At 36.6% G+C, this 17,898-nt stretch overlaps 1 protein-coding gene across 3 annotated transcripts in view; it reads left to right on the top strand.

The window, feature by feature from the left end:
- Positions 1–12,644: 12,644 nt before the first annotated feature.
- Positions 12,645–17,898, top strand: part of LOC132256612 (neuropeptides capa receptor) — a 32,274-nt gene continuing 27,020 nt past the window's right edge. Inside the window, exons 1-2 of one of the 3 annotated variants that reach the window (XM_059753139.1) lie at positions 12,645–12,934; positions 17,134–17,726. In XM_059753139.1, the coding sequence (XP_059609122.1) occupies positions 17,436–17,726 (291 nt within the window). In that variant the 5' untranslated portion in view covers positions 12,645–12,934; positions 17,134–17,435. Of the gene's footprint in view, positions 13,133–17,121; positions 17,727–17,898 lie in introns of all 3 variants that reach the window. The other 2 variants (XM_059753130.1, XM_059753142.1) reach the window with 2 other exon arrangements.

The following is a 17,898-nucleotide window of genomic DNA, read 5'->3' as shown; positions in this document are numbered from 1 at the left end:
GTCTACGTGGAGCTCTCGAAAAGGGTTAGCAAGATGGAAATTTTTATGTTCTCCGAGTGGAAATAATTGATAAATTGCGGGGGAGTTTTTGTAATATCCTACAACCGGGCTACATGTTATAACTCAATGTAGTGCAATATATCTTATCCTCAACACTCGCCTCTTTTGTCTCGATGGTGGGATTTTGACTAATTGAAAATCCAGTCACGCACATTTGTCAGAAGCGATTTATTTTTGTCTCTTCCTAGCCCATCTCCACAGGACATCCTAATGAAAATCGTCGCGAGAATAATCTGTGAAGAACGTGATGTTTTCAGTTCACATAAGTATTGAATAGCATGACTAATAAATTATTTTCCCATTATGTAGAAATGCCTTAATTATTTCCTTTGCGTGGGGCGGAACAGTTAAAAAAAATCACAGGTGTCAACGATTCAGGACATGAAGAAATGGCAAAAATAAATGACATCACATTGAAATCATTAAATATAAATTGTGGGCGTATCTCTACTTTTTGCCAAATTGACCCTATAAAACAGAGCTGTGCGTGGACGATCGTGATGGAGGAAAATCTACGCGGACAAACCTAATTAGTAATGGAGGAATCATCAGGACCATTTATGCATACTTTCCCTAAAGAGCAGCACTACGGGAAGCTTTAATTTCAACACTGTTCCCGCTTAGATTTCCGCTGTCGTCGCTGTAACTTTCCCACCCTCAAAAGCAACAACGCGACAGCGTGTTTTAGCAAAAGTTTTAATTTCCACAAATTATTTACATTCACTGAAATTTCTATGGGCGAATACCGTGGTGTAATTCCTTGTGAGGACGAGGAGAAAATTTCTAATTCAATTCTGAAGCACCGCTGCAGTGCTAAAAGTTGTTGAATTAATGGAGAATTATCATAAATTTTTCGCTTATGCGAGTGACTTTATTCAATTCGCCACGAGTGGCGAACCTAGCATTTTTCTTTATTCTGATTGCAGATGATGTTGTGCTTTTCATGAGCCGCGTTGCAGCCGGATTGTTGGGAAAGCCTGGATTAAATTTTTCGAATTTTTCCAGCTCTTCTCTTCCCTTCTGGGATTGTCAGTGAGCATTTGTCTCATTTTGTCATTTGGCCTCAAAAAATCGTGGGAGAATTTCTTGCCATTTACGGGGATATCTCAAGCTGAAAAGCTCCAAAGAGGGGACGAAAAAATATCGTTCTGACATACTATTTGTCTTTCTTTTGGGATTCCATACGCAAAAACGTAAACGAATAGAGACATCCTCAACGTGATACAGAGAGTGGCCGCAATTCCCATACAATTGCCTTTAAACACATCTGCATGAAGGAAAGTTTTGCTGAGTTTTGAATAAGTTCATTTAATATTCACGTCACATTTAACCTTTTTCTCATAATGCTGAGGAGCTTGAGTAAAAATAATAATGTAATAAAATGGGTCAATGTACAAACCGGACCTATTGAATTTTTTCTGCCTTGTGATGAACTCATAGAACATTTGAGCATGAAGGCTTGGAGAAAGTGATGTAGATATACATATGTAAATAATTACATTTCAATGAAAGAATATTTAAAAATTCTGCAATAAAAATATTTGTAATCTTTCTTGGAAGTAAAACTCTCCATGCCCACCAATTTTACCTTTTGATTTCAATGGCATTTCAACCCCGAATTCCACAATTTTCATCCTTTAGCAGAGTTGTGAATTTGCTATAATATACATCTTGGGTAAAATTGAGACATGATTCAGAGAGACTCAGAAACTTCCATCTGGAAAAATAGAACTCTATAAATTTTCGATATTGTGAAATGTGCAAAAAATCCACTTTACGTTCTGGAAAGAGCGGGAATAAATCTATAAAAGTGTACCAGAGGAAGTTTACTGGGCAATTGGAAGAATTTCATAATTTCTAACCAAAATATTTGTTATTCGCTCACCTGAAGCGTGCCTCAGAAAGGAAATATTTTGCCTCAAAATTCGAGACAGAGAATGTTCTTCCAGAGATAAAGTTTAGTGCTTGTGAATTTATGAGGAAACTTTAGCATGATAAATGCCAATGAGGAATCTTTCGTCTTGTGCACATACATTCATTGATAATTTTTCTATTTATATATATATAATAAATGATGCACTACAGCGCATTTCACATATGTAAATTCAAATGCACAACTTTGGACTGTAACTTTCGGTCGTGAGCATAAATACATACAACATGTATTAATGTTAAATTGGACGAAGAAATTTTCAACATTTTCCGCAATTTCACTGAAATAAACAAGTCCAACGAAAATGTTTGTTAGAAAATGCTAATTTTCATAAAATAAGTTTTTAAAAAGATATGTTGTTACTATCATTTCCCTAGAAAAATAAATTTTATCGGTGATACGTAGTTACATATATATGCTATTTCTGCAAACTATCATTGCTTCATGCTTATTCAAACAGTGAATATGTAATTCATGCAAATCTCATATGAATATGTGGCAGGTAGATCTAGAGATTACAACCATAGAACAGTGTCTCATTGTGTGTTGAAATCCATACTTCAAATTGGATGAATACTCGTTATGGCTCACCAAACATTCAAGCCTACATTGACTTTGTCTCCATAATAAGGGAATTTATATATCTCAGTGCCATCTAATTAATTGGGTAAGATATCAAAGAGGCTTCCCTACGCAACTGTATGTGTGCATTTTGATAATGAAAGTCAATTTGTCGCCCGTGTTCATTTTCTGCTCCACCAACGCCATGAAAGGTGAGAAATATATTGGCTTCAGTCAGCTAGAAATTTCATGGAAATTCTGTAGGTGAGACACACACGTCTACTTTTATTTATACTAATGATCTCGACCCTTGTGATAATACTACTTAATCGCAGAAAAAGAGATTTCGATTGTGAATATTAGGCTAAATGCTCTGACACATAATTAATGAGATTACTTGAAAAGCCACAAAACACTTGTTTTTGGGTTAGTGAACAAACATGGAACTTCCTGCACAATCTTGCAGGGCAAAAGGAGAAGTTAAATAAATTAATCATTATACTGGTAAAATTTCCTGAATTCCTCAATGGATGTGCTGAAAAATACTCATTTACACAACTTTGTTATATTCCCAGCTATGCAAAAAGTACCTCAGCAAATTTTCATATACTCTTCAGTGAATTATGTGTTCTCATTTGCCAAAAGAGCTTTTCATGCTATCATTCTATCTCACGAACTCGCGTGGGTGCTTCGTGAGAGGAAAAATACTGCAATCCATTCATACCTTCCTAAATTGTATGCCGATTAATATTCTACCCAGATTCACGTATTTATTCTGTCTTATTTCAATGAACAAACGAGATTCAAACCCTCCATTCATTTTCTCCCTGACATAGCTTTAAGCTAAACAGTCCATCGGCATTCCTGGATATTTCAGTTTATCTCAGAGGAATCACAGAATTTCAGAAAAACCTCTAATTTCCGCCTTTTTCTCCTATTCATTGATCTTATCGATTTGAGAACAAAAAGAGTTTCTTATTGAAGACCATATGTAATCTTGCTTCATCCACCATTAAATTAGTAATTTAATTAAGTAGACAAGTGACACGATGTGTTGAGGGCTGTAACAAAGCCAGAACATTTCCAATGTTGAGTGTTGATCAAAGGTATGTCGCATTGTGTGCGATTCATTGGAACTTAGAAGAGCTTTAAGCCTGCAGAATTGATACGGTTTTGAAACATCAAATTGAATATATATATATATATATATATATATATATGATTCTGAATACCTACATATTTAGTACATGATTTTGCAAATTTCAGAGAGTCAGGGAACTAAATTTTGGAATTGAGCACCACGCCAGACTATTCACAATTGTTCCTTACTTATTTATTGTTGTTAAAAAAGGGGATTGCCATTTTGATTAAATTAAACTTCTTCTCGAGAAAATTGAAACAAAACGTTGCGAACTGTTTTCATCTGTTATTATATCAAGGCTCGTAATTGAAAATTTAAATGAATGTTTACTATCGCGAATACTTCCTCAACACTGCTTTTATTTTCCACTTACTTATGCATTTCGCAAAGGACGAGGAAGTTGTGAAACAATGCGCTTTTATGCCGCAAAGTGCATAAGTTTGCAGAAAGTGTTGTAGTTTGCAAATAATCTATTCAATATGCACTCTCGACAAACCAGTCAAGTATCTATTGGGTGTTTGAGAGTTTCGACAACTTTTCAAGATACTACAAAAGTGTGTTTTTCAACACTCTTGTGTTTGATTTCGCCGCCTTCCAGCTTAGAGCTGAAAAGAATAGATAAATTTTACAAGCCAACAGTCCAAGAGGGGGAAGTTGCCTCTTGGAGTGCGCAACTCAGCGACTCGTCGGAGGGTTTCCTGTTCCCTGACGACGGCAAAACACTGGTAGTTCTATCAAAACTGTTGTTGCCATCAAATGGATCTTGAGGAGGAGATTACACCCACAAAACTGATACTGTTTCCCGCTCGGAGTACGTCTATATGGGTTTAAATGGAAAATGAAAGTTTGCCAACAGTTTGGGCAAAGTTCACATCTCGGGGACACTTTGTAAACATGCAAATTGGTTTTCTTGCACAATATGTATACGGTCTCATTTTCTTTTACAACCCACTTCCCTTTGACCACATATGAAAACATAAACACCATGAGAAACTTGCTAAATTCTCCTGCGAACATCTCTCACGAAATTCTTAAGGCTCCCGCCATTTCTCCACAATTCCACCCACTTTTTGTTCCTACAAAATTCTGCTGAACCATCGAAAAGTCGGAGAAAGCCCACACATGCTTGAATTGGTGTTGAAATCTGCTTTCAACCGTGAAATGAGTATAAGACTTTAGAAACGTGTCACATGAGGAGCGGATGAGTGATTTCACGGAACCTTTTGAAATGTCTCTCTAGTGAAAGTCACTGGAACGACAGGAAAAAATTTAATTAATTGTCAAATGTCTGTAATTAAAAGAATTGTAATGAAATTAATATTTCAGGACAAAGCTTCTAAATATTAGTTTCATTCAATTTCTTCTCTTTTTTATCTTACCAGTGATTTTGACGTGTTACGACTTTGCAGAAAGAAGTTGGTGTATTTTTAACCTTATGTTACCCAAAATATTATTTTTTCATTATTTAGACATTTGTAGACATTACGTTTCTAAACTCTTTTCATTCTACTCCAGATAACTCTTCTAATATGACTTGACCGTATGTTCCTTCCGATGAAAACTTAATACACAGCTGTGACAAATGTGAAAAACAAAACGAACGTGTGCTTTGAACTGGACGTGATATGTAGCGCTATAAAAGACAAAGAATATTGAGATTATAAGTTCATTGTAAGTTTAACTTGATGAAACACTGAAAAGTTTTAATTGAGATTTCTCATTTGTGACTCTATGCGTAGAATAATTAAAACGTTAGAGATTGAACTTAAAATTTTTAATATCTGTCCGAAATAAGTTTTGTCTGTTCAAAAGTATATTCATTAATTTCATTCTTCGGTCATCAAATGAAGTATTCAATATAATACATGATGCGCAAGTGCAATTGAAAGCTTTCACCACGGAAAAGTGCTTGAAACTGAATACTTGAGCGGTTTTATGCGATTTAGGAAACATTCTTTGCAGGAAACCAACTGTGAAGGAGCATTTTAAGTGTTTGTATGCAGTGCTTCCAACAAATTGAATCTCATGTACGGTTTTATTAATATCCCATTAAACATTTTACCCAGACTCGCGTGAGTGATTTTCTGTGTGGAAGCACTGAACTGGGGTTTTCTCTATAGCTTCCCCTCGGCGAAGGAAGACAGTCAGTTGTCAGTGATTGATGGCATTCGGTGTTTATTGGCGTCTCTAAACTATTAGGTGGTTACTTCTCGCACGCCCATATATTACACCATCCTGCGTTCAAACTCCATTCCGCATCCTGTCCGGATTTGTTGAGAAGCTCCCTTAATCATGTCCGGAGTGCAATAACTGAAGAAGACATTTGTCAAGTAATTGCAAATTGAAGGAGTAATTTGATCAACATTATTATGAAACTTTCCTCTATTAATTACTCTCTCTCTCTCTCTCTCTCAGATGATAATGTTTTCTTGTTGCGAAAACCTGAGAGTGCAGCAGCGAAATACAACCTCCATCTATTGCTACATATTACTAAAAAGCTTACAAATAAAATGTAAATAGTCACAATTTCCTTCGTTCACACATAGAGACACATTTTGAATATATTGTGAAAAATAAAATTGCCATTTGTAAATCTTGATAATGATTGTGGGAGACAACTGTGAATAATCATCCCCTTTGCTCGGTATCATTTGCCATACTACAGACCCTTCATTTTATTCCCATTTATATAATTCACAAATCTGAAATAGGATTATGGGTGGATTTGCGTCATAACGACGATTTAGGAAGAGAAAATGACGTGACTGGAAAATACTAAATAGACTGAGTTCCGCCCCCTAAAAACTGACAAGATAATAAAGGAATCTGGTTTAGGCTTCGCCCTTCTGGGCAAGAATGGCTTTTTTGTGCATATTTTGGAAATTCTTCTTTTCATTAATTAAATCTATGCTGATTAACTAAAGCAACAGCAAAGGATTTCCCAGGGAGCTCCATAGACGCAAGAAGACCGTTTTCATGGGAATTCTTTATCAATTTACAGTGAATTCTTGGCATGATATTTGGACGAAAAATTGACCCCCTAGTTGGTAAAGTCTAAAATAAACACTTTACCTGTTTGCCATTCTAATAAAAAAAAACCTAATTGGGTGTATAACAATTGCGGTAAGCGAATCTCTGTACGATCTAGAGTCAACCAAATTGGGAGAAAAATAAAGTTTGGTTGAACTGCAAACGAGGAGAATTTTTATCAAAAAATGTGTTTCCACACCTACATTATGGTGCGTACTAATTTCATTTTACGTAATTAAAGCGACAGAGATGAAAGATTACTAGCTGGAAAAAGTTATGATGCCTGAGGCCAGATTTGGAAGCAATTTATAAAGTCCACAAACCCTAATAATTAATAATGAAGCAAAAAATATTTCGTCCGCCTCACCAACTTCAGCTTAACCTCTGGGGTGATGGAGTCGGAAATTGCACGAGATGGGAAATCCTATTTACTGGGACATACACTTATTAGGTGAACGGGATAAAATAGAAGAAAAAAGCAGCACAATGGGAATACACAGACAGGACATGAGAGTCACGGTGCAGTAGAAGTCACAGGGAGCTTAGCCGCAAGAGAATACTCACATGTGACTCAATCTCTCTAGTTTCCTGCAACGATGTCTTTGATTATAGATAAAATTAACTTTCAGTTTCAGTTGGGATTATGCTGTCTTTGATATTTATACTATTCTGAACGCTGATAGTAATTGACAGTTGCTTTCAGTGCCATTATTTACGGCCAGAATTGTTTCGATATTCTCTGATAAACTCCATTAAGCGCGTCATGTAATAATCCAATAAATGGTATTATCATAACTTCCCACTCCATAAAATCCATTCATTAACGTGAAGTGTGTTTTACTACAAAAAAACGTTCAATGGATCCATATTTAGCATACAATAATTATTTGTTCCTCGTTATTTAGCCCAATGTAAACATTGATTCGGCATTTGAGCACATTAAAGAGCTCAAATTCATTGGACTGTCAGCTATATTAATCTAAATTTTCAATTAAATGTTTCGCAATATGATCCCAATAAATTTCAAGAAGATGCTTTATCAATTTTAAATATGTCATGCTGATCTGACATCATATCAATCACGTGAATAATGAATTGATGACTGATGGCGTTTCTGTGAATAACAAAGCATATAATTCATGAGGACGAAGTAATGGCAAAATATTAAATTATCACATCACAAATCCTTTTCATGGGGTTGTTTGTCTGGGATATCATAGTTACATGTTTTGTTTATGCCGCAAACATTCAACAGAGCACCGGGATCAACCTTGATACCTGACAGAATTATGTACTTTGAGACTTTGCGTTGAATGACTAAAAACACTTGAATGGAACAAACTCGCGACCTCCTAATGCAAGCAAACTTAAGAATGTTTGTATGATTTGCATGTCACCGAAGAATTAATATTGAAGCATACCCAGAATTTTTCTGTCAAGATATTTGATCATGAATCTTGGTCATCTGCTGGATTTTCCCAATAAATTTGGATTGTGTGGTAAAGGTCTATTACATTATTGCCTCTTTGTTTCATATCCTGGGAAACATGTCAAATATCCTTAGGCCAAACATCCATTAATTTTCGCCCGACGTCAAAATCAGTACAGAGATTGCAAAACACATTGTGATTCTCGAAGACCACATTTCCTTCATCAAACTTAGTCTTTTCGGTCTTTTACCCCAACATCTATCTTCATGAGAAAATAATAACTTAGGTATTAGGTACATGAACTTGACCTCTGAGCATAGATTTAATTAAAAAAAGGAGTCCATCATGCTCTTCTTAACGAGAGCTTCGTGCTTCCGTCGGACGGTGTGAGATATTGACTGTGCATGGGCACTAAAGGTTATGTTGATAACGTATAAGGATACAATTTGTGCTGATGTATCTATTGCAACAACATGTTACATTTAATAATGAAATGTGAACTATTGACTTCGAAGGTTAGAACAATTCCCAATTACTCTTCTGGAGAAATTTTGTGTTACAACTCTATAGAATGTACATGGGAATGACATTGAAACAAGGCAGTTTGAAGCTGTGTTATTTTCAAATCAATAGGAAAGCTCCGACTATTTCGAAGTTTGCTAATGAAAGTTTACGGTGGCAAACTAGACAAAATTCAGTAACTACAATAAATATTTATTTGATGACTGGAAAGATATGTCAGCAATCCAGCCCTGAATAAAGATACATTTTGGACATTTTCCACTCTCAAACAACAATCATTCCTTCCTTGAGGGAAAATTTATTTGACTCTCAATACATTTGCAAATGACATCATTAGACTGACTTACATATTCGTCTGCGCTTAAAGAAATTCTGTTGTAGAATACAGAACAATTAGGAAGATATCTCGCTCTTATCTTTATTGTGAGGTTTCGTGAATTTCAATTACGTATGTGCTTTGTTGTTTTATTGAGTGGAGAAGAGAAGACTCATTCCTATTAGCCTTAATCTGGGCGATGAAAAAATATGTATGTAGATAAAAAGGCCAAACAGCTGTTTCACGGCCTGATATAGCAACAATAAAGCTATTAAGCTGAGTTTGTCGGCCTCTTTGCAATTAATGTAATTTCTGCAAAGAGGACATTAGCACCGCACTATAAGGGGAAGTGGGATATGGCGTGAATAACACAATTATGAGCTGTATCCTTATCATGATGTTTCATAAAGTGTTGCAGTCGAGTTACTTCCTAAATTACACCCCTGGCTAGAAAGAGAAAGTTTTCAGGCATGTGTAGAAATAATTCTTTCTGCGCATTTTAATTTACAGGTGCGAGAGGTGAATAAATTATACTATAAAATTAAAGCTCTTGAAACACATGTAGATTGAGTAGCAATTAATGCTCTTAGTGAGTGAATGATAAGAATACGAGTTTTCATAACAGTGCAAGTAGGATATTTTACAAAGTCTTTCTGAAGGAAAATGTCCTATTAAATTGGATATCATTTAAGATATTCCTTAAACTAATAGAGAAGAGTTTATTTTTTCATAATTCCTAACCGTGCATGCAATCTCCTTAGGATGTGGATTCCTACGTAATTTAGTGTAGAAATGTGGTGCACATCGGCAACGTTTATGAAAACAGTGAATATATATAATTTGAAATTGTCTCTTACATTATGCATACACACAATCTTAAACGGGGTGAATTAAGGTTAACATATTTGTACAGTTCTTATATAAAATTCCATCACCCCATTTGCTCATATGGGGAGCCCTTTAGCCATGTAACAATTTCAGACGTACAGCTCGCCTCTCTGTTCTCTCTCACACAATATACTGAATTTTAATGCACAAACAAACCACTTTTGTACAAGTGTTTCATTTAATATGAAAAAATATATTTGCGCCTGTGTATATTTTTCACAATGTTTGCAAATTAAATGGCTTGGCAGGGAATTTGGTGAAATGTGTTTCACTCTTTCATTTCCAACTCATCCACGCGGTGTTTTGTTTGTTGCCAGAAATATTGCATTGCTGGGGAAAAGGGGAAAACTTTGCCAAATGTGCGTCATATGTGGTATTTTGAGAAATAATATTGGTTTTTTTTACTCTGTCACTCCCTTCTTTCCCCAAATAATCTGATCTTCGTATTCCCACATTCGCGATAATAGAATAGAATTTAGCAAACTGGGGAAAACAACATCATCAGCATGAATACCAAATTCATATACATAACAATCCTATTTGAATGTGTTTCTCTCAGGGAGGTTAGAGCCATGGAGAGAAATGCGTTTTATGAAAGTTTTGCTAAAAAAGAATACTACATTTAGGAAACACTCCAACAGGAAAAACTTATCCGATTCTTTGTATCCTGTCATGAATCCTTACACTGCTTCTATGTTCCACTCCTTGTCATACATTCTCGATGATTTTTTCTTCGGATTTCTACCTTTTATTAGGCTTTCAAGGCGACTGAAGAGACGCGAGAGAAAATGGGGGTTGATGTGTAGGTTACTTTCGCCGAGACTCTCGCCTGCGAGTGAGGGATAAAGATTCCACACACGCCCATCGAAAGGGATATTTCGTGCGACGATATGATATTCCTCCACGGTGTGATTTGCATTATGCGTACATCACCTCAAATACCACCCACTGGCCTCCAACTTCCAGGTGATTTCGTATCGCACATCCACCATCCATTGTTGTAAATATTCTCCCACTCTGTGATGTGGGCGCAAATAAAAGTGGGTGGAAATGGAAGCTATTTGCGAGATTTTTGCCACATTATCATCTTCGTCTCAAATGGTATTTTCCCATGAAAGATACATCACGCAAAATATCAATACATTGGAAATATTGTAGGAAGTTTTATGGAAGTTTTTAGCACCTCGAGGCACAATGCATATTTGCAGTCTACATATGTTATTACATACTTGGATAGTATACAATCAATATTAAATCATATTCGCTCTGCACATGTGGAGTTATTTTCATTTCTCTATTTACACAATGACAAATTTTTTTCCCATTTTCTCTATGTTTTCACTATTGCATTCGGTCCTCATGAAAATTAGTATATTTTCATGTTTCAATTAAGCAAAATTTCTTAAAAATAGTTTACTCATATTCCTTTAAATGGAAGAAAATAAAATATAATACATTGAATTAAATTTATGACTAACATAATTGAGTTGTGTAATCTTATACACTCACTTGGAGTACATTTCAATAAAACTACCCATTAACCTTGATTAATGATATGGCTTGTGGTGGAATTGTGGTTTCCTTCTTAACTGAAGATATTAATTTCTGTTTAGAAAAAATTATCACTTCAACTAATTGTTATATCATGAAAGGTGACATTAATGATGTGGCCACAATAGTGATTTTCAATATCGAATGACTGACGGTTTTTCTCATAATTAAATCAATCACTGAATCTATAATTGATTTAGCGTAAATACTGGTTATATATCATAAATTTGTTCAACCATAATTGCCTATTCATGTACAAAATATCAAAATGTTGCGAAATTGTGTACTTGATGTTATCTGCTTCATTAATTGGTGGGATTGCAGTGCATCATGGGATGAAATTGTGAATATTTTACGTTCTCACTTATCACGTCATTTATATAATTAGTTGATATTTTGACCAACACATCGGGCTTTAATAATAGCATAAATGACGAAGTGTGGTGTTTCTGTCGAGTTCTATTTCTCTGATTGATAGAAGCGACTTATTTCACTTTGAGAAAATATTTAACATGTAATGTCAAGTGTAATTTTGTTTACATCAAATTAAATAGTCCGCTGAGTCTAAATTAAATATATGAAAGGAATTACTTAATTTAACCACTTCAATGGAAGACTAATTAGATCGGCATGAAGAGTCCAGACCTGCCATGGCAACAACTAGCAGGGAATCCTCTTTCGAGTGGTTATTTGCAAATTTACTCACTGTGCTGGATTTTCTGGCAAGGAAGAAGGTGAGGTGATTAAATGGGAAACCCATGTGTGAATCGAGGGAGATGCTCACCTGCGTGTGACTCTTGAGAGGGTACGGAATTAAGCTTAAGATAAATAAATAGAGGAATCTATCAAAGGATCAACAGGTGCGAATCTCTCATCTACCTGATGTTTGCCTAATAAATGCCGCCCGCCTGGGTGGTAAACTTTCAACTCTGAGGACCTCTACCGCATTCCCACATTAAATCATGGCCTGTGCCAGATGATGAATGTCTGTATATAAATATCTCACTCATTATTGTCTTAGTGGGGCATTTTGGGCTCATTTCCAGCCTGCGACGAGGAGTGGGGCGGCGGATTCATTGAGAAAACCTACGTGGTGTATGATATGAGGGGGTGTATCCCCACCACAAGAGCGCAGCGGCACGGCCGCAAGTGGTGGGGAGAGACTGGGGCGAAATTCTCGCCAGAATGAGCGACAAATCTGGGCGACAGCCGTTCCATTGGTGTAACCGACAAACTTTTAAGCACTCTGTGAAACATCACGGCTCAGTCTGCGTTCGGGTACTGAAATGTGCGCTTTATGCAGCTCCCACGACCCTTGAGCACGAAGCCAAGAGCACCAATATTTGATTTCTTGCGGTTGGCAAGAGCACAATATGTTGATGTAGTTCAAGTGTGCACGATAATCAAGTGGCTCCCCTCACTACTTAATTGCTGTGACTCAACCTGATGCCAAGTTGATGGCGAAGAGACTGAGAATAATGAGTGACGTGATTGTGGAAACGGTATCGTAGTGCACGGAGTATTTGATCTCAAATGGTGAATGAGGAAATTGTGAAGATATAGGATCTTTACAAGAGCAAACTCAATTTATTTTCAATCTCGGGGTAGATTAGTCAATCACTCCGCCGTAGATGAAGAGACCAAGAGTGTTGATATCTCCTGGTTTATTCATATCACAGGCAAATCGACAAATATTGAAGGTGCTCGCCTTACCTCTATGTAATTACATTGCAAAATCCTAGCATCTTAATTGCATTAGAATTCACAAGCTGTTGTTTGCACATCATCTAATATGCTTCGATGTAATCAGCGAGAACTAATCCGACGAACAGTGTTGTGGAAATAAATAACTTAAGCCTCGAGACTGGCAGAGAATTGCTCCTCATTTAACTGATAATTCATGTAGTGCGCGATTTGTCGCAATGTCATAAATCTTCTGCCTCGTCTCCGCTGTTTTCTGACATAGAATATTTTATTTCACCTGTAATTTCGTCATTTCGTGCTAAATTCTCCATCGAGATGGCAGAGAAAAGGCATATTTTTGACTATGTCAGAATGTTTCGTACCGAAACATTCCGGTGAGGCAGGGATGAATAATTTATAGGTGTCTCTATGTTGAATCTCTTTTCTGAAAGAGCGAGTACCCTGGAATTGCTTACAAGCAGCTCTGCAACACCCAGGCAATGAGCATGAAAGTACTCAGCATAGAGATTTCGAGGAGGATCAATTTCTTCACTTGCATTTCCCAGATTATTCTTCTTTTCCCTCCACGCAGTAAATCTTCCTGAATATGAGAGGAAGTTGTGTGTGAGGTTAACGAGTAAATATGAGAAAGAATAATTGTGCTTTATGCAGTGCGGCTTCTTGGGATTTTCCAACTCCTTTCTCTCGTATGCCATAAATTCTAGATGATCCTCCGTAGCTCCCCGCGAGATCTACTCAACTGATTGTATGCAATCTCATCGTTATCATGTTTTTCTGGTACCGTGTGAATATCGTAAATTTACTTGCAAGCTTCCTTGCGAAAAAAAATCCCTCGTCCTTCCCATTGTCACAGATGGAGAAAGGTATTTGTGTGCGGTTGCTCTTTTCCCTGTACCAACGCTATCTCTTCCACCTGAACACCTGATGAGGGTGGGAAGCTGCAAAAAGTTCGCAGAAAGACATGAAGCTATTCCTGACATCCAGTAACAAGAGTATCATAGTTTAAATATTTACATTCACAAAACACCACGAAGAGATAAGATGCTCTCAATTCTATTTCTGTTTACTTTATACTCAACTCTCACCATATTCCGAATGTCTCGGCATAATCACACAAAATCATGCAAAAATGCCAAGTAGAGTAACAAGGATCAGGGATGTGAGGATCAACTAAGCTGAGCGGTGAAAGAAATTGGGCGAAACATTTTTAATTTGCTCAAGAATATTCAAGTGGTGCCTTTTTCTGAAGAAAATCCATGAAGGTATGCGGTGTATAATCTCAAGTGTTGCTTGTGAATTTAAAGACATATCGTTGAAACACAGTGAAATATTTTTAATTCGTACTGAAACTTCTTTGAAATTGAGATTATGCTCAGCGATTGAAATATGAGCAAAATTCTCTACTTACAACTAGAATATTCGTTGAAATATGAGCTGCAAATGTTATTTATTGCCACTTTGAGGCATGCGAAGGGAGAAATTAGTCAAATCTCTCCACGATGCTGCAGTATCTGTATAGTGTTATGGATTTGAGTTTCACTAACAGTATTATACGGATTTGCTACAAGCATCTTCATGAGATTAACGATCAAAGTTTTATTAATTTACACAGCTTTAAGTTTCTCAAGAAAACTCTTTACCTTACTTGCTGTAAATGACTTTGGCACTTCAGAATGTTTTCCTCTGCCAAATATCAAGCGGGTGTTGAGCTTTAAGGGGAATTCCCCAGAGTTTTTATGTAAAGAAATTGTGAAATGGAGGCTCTTTGTGACTACAGCTTTGGAAATTTTAATTTTGATACGAAGCTGTCGTGTGTGTGATAGATCTTGAAAATCTCTTGCATATAAATAAGATGTTTTGAATGTGAAAGCAGAAACACGCGCGTTGGATTTGGTATTCCACACAAACATTTTCAGGGTATTTTTCTGGTAATTAAGAACTCGAGATATCACGTGAGTAAATTATGGAGTTATTCCTTGAGAAAAGCAAATTTAAGTGATTTATTTTAAAAACATTGTGGTGAAAGAGAAATGAACTAAAAGGCTTTCTTCAAACTGTCTTAATATTTTTCCGTTTAGAATGTTTTTAGTCCAGACATGGAAAGCATAAAATCCTAACCATATTTTATATATGACAATATTCATTGAGGCAGATACACTTTATAATGCTATATTTCTGCGCGTCAAAATGTAAATAACATAACAATGAATATGTTATAAGCTGTAAAAAGACGTTGCATGAGGAAAATGGACACTAAAACAGTCTTCCAGACTGTTTTACAAGGTGCAAACCTTTTAACGGCTTTGAAACATTTTGTGTAATGTGCGACTGTTTCAAAAGTGTCAATTGAGAATAAAGGATTGTGCAGTTGATTCTGTAAATTGTTTCCGGGTAAATTTCACAGCTAATACTCTAAATTGGACCCAAGTGATAAAGATATGGCCTTAATGGTGGGTTCCATCGGTGATGGTTGGATTGCCGAAATGCGACTGTGAGTCAGTTGCTTAAACGTCTACAATATTGCCTTCCTAAATACCCATTATGACGATCGTATTTTCCCCTTGAGTACGTTCTCTCAGAAATTGATTAAAATTAACAGTACAATGTAGGAAAATTAATTTTCTACTGATTTTGCAAAAGCAACAGGCAAGCTCTGTTGACTATTTCCGCATAAAGAGCTTGAAGGGCTTGAAGGGCTTCAAGCTTTTATTGACCGCTTGCCCTTGGAAGTATTATCATAAGCATTTATCTCGAGATAAAGTCTGCTTACTTATTAATCACAGTCTTACCGGCCGGAACGCTGTGAAAAGAACAGAGAAATTCCATCTACAAGCTCACTGATTTTTCCACAGTGTTATCGTATTATTATTATTATTTATTGCAAAGCAACATTTTGCCCATTCGCACTTTCTCCTCTGTTGGAGCTTCATAATAAAAATGTCGAGGAAATTGCATATAAATTCTGTTGGACTATGAAACTTTTCCGGTAAAAAGTATACTCTGGGCTGTTTCTTTTCATTTCTTGCTCGAAGCCCCACATGAATACTTAGTTTCCGTGCGAAAAACCAGGAAGTACCTCAGTGAAATTGCCATAGCCTACAACAAGGTGCCACTTTTCAGATACTTTTAGCTCCTTTATATGGCTCTGTATTGGCGAGAAAAAATAACACCACACGATTCCAATCACAACATAGTAAACTTTCATGGATGGCACAAAAACGCCTGAGGCAAGGGAGGAAAACTTCGCACTCAGCTCGATTGGAGTCTCGGACTCAGCAATATTTTCTTTAAATATCCAAAGGGTAAAAAGTGTGGGGAAGTTTCTTTTATAGCCACAACCTCAATAACGACAGCTTTAAGGAGGATATGCACTTGCAATCCTAATTTAAGTTCATATTCGATCGGTTGAATTGGAAAAAATCCAATCGATTTTCACTTGTGAATTTTTCTAAAAACTCTTTTAGTATTTCACTGACTAGATAAATTCTTTAGATTGGTGAAAAATGTAAAGCAAAGCCCCGTAGTAACAAAGCAAACAGAAAAGCTTATGTGGAAGTGCAAATGAGAGCAAAATAATCAGATTTGCGCTCGCTATAATGAGAATTAAATTATTTTTTAATTTGGATTTTGATACATAACTCTTTTCCGCTTTCCAATGCAAAGCTGATCAAGGTGAGAAAGATGCAATGCAAAGTGTTCGTGTGTATTTTAGCCATATGAAAAAGTCTGAAGGTCAAGAGATTTCTCCATGCAAATAAATCAACATGAACGACGAGTTTGCATACCAATGCAGTCAGTGGGTGGTTTCGGAAAATTGCTCATTGCTGCTATTCTGTCGTCTAAATTTCATAACAGAGCAATTTGATCGGTTGCCAATACGTGTCGCGGAGGGAAAAAGAGTTGCAGGAAGTGTAGGTGATACTACTATTTTAATGAGTTTGCACAATTTTCTCTCCCTGCAATAATTGATGCAATTCCACACAAGATTCCATCCCAGACGCTCGAGTTTTGTCTGTGAATGTGCAAGTTGAATTATGAGACAATACAGTCGCTGCACGCATTGTCGGAGTGTTGCTGTTAACGCAAGGAAATGTGCCATCAATCTACTTTAATCATAAAATAGTGAAGTGGCGGTGAAGAGGAAGTGGCAGGAGCGGACAGTCGTGGGCTGAGCAGAAAGCTGAGTGCAAGCGTGGAAAGGACATGTGAAGCGAGTGCTGATATTGTGGCACAAGAGTTAACCATCCTTTTTGATTAAATTCCATCGTGCGAGCAAGAGTGCGAGAGTCGGGAGAAAAAATGATGTTGAATCAAGGGCACTTCTTTGACAATTTCTCCGATAACGCCCTCCTTCTGGACATTGCCACAGTTAATAGCAATTTCACTGTGACACTGTCCGCTCTCTGGAGTGACAATTCACTCATCAACAACAGCAATAATGACAATACATCTCAGTTCCCAATTGTCTACGAGAGCAACTCCCAGGGCATACGATGTTACGCAAACAATCACAGCTACAACTGCACTGTCGAGGAATATCTCGAGCTCATGCAAGGACCAAAAAGTTTGCCACTACTCACGGCACTTATGGTGAGACAGAGACCAATAAACTTTTAATTAATTTCACCATTCAGCAGACTAATTTGCTTTCACACACATGCCTCAACTCATTTTGGCGTGAGTTATGATTCATAGTGATCATTTGTGGTTGACACTCATTCACAAAACCTCCCTTCACTATTGGCTATTCAATCAACATTTC

Source organism: Phlebotomus argentipes, unplaced genomic scaffold (assembly GCF_947086385.1).
Source record: "Phlebotomus argentipes unplaced genomic scaffold, Phlebotomus argentipes genome assembly contig_6, whole genome shotgun sequence".
NCBI lineage: Eukaryota > Metazoa > Arthropoda > Insecta > Diptera > Psychodidae > Phlebotomus > Phlebotomus argentipes.
This window is presented reverse-complemented; position numbering and strand designations above follow the sequence as displayed.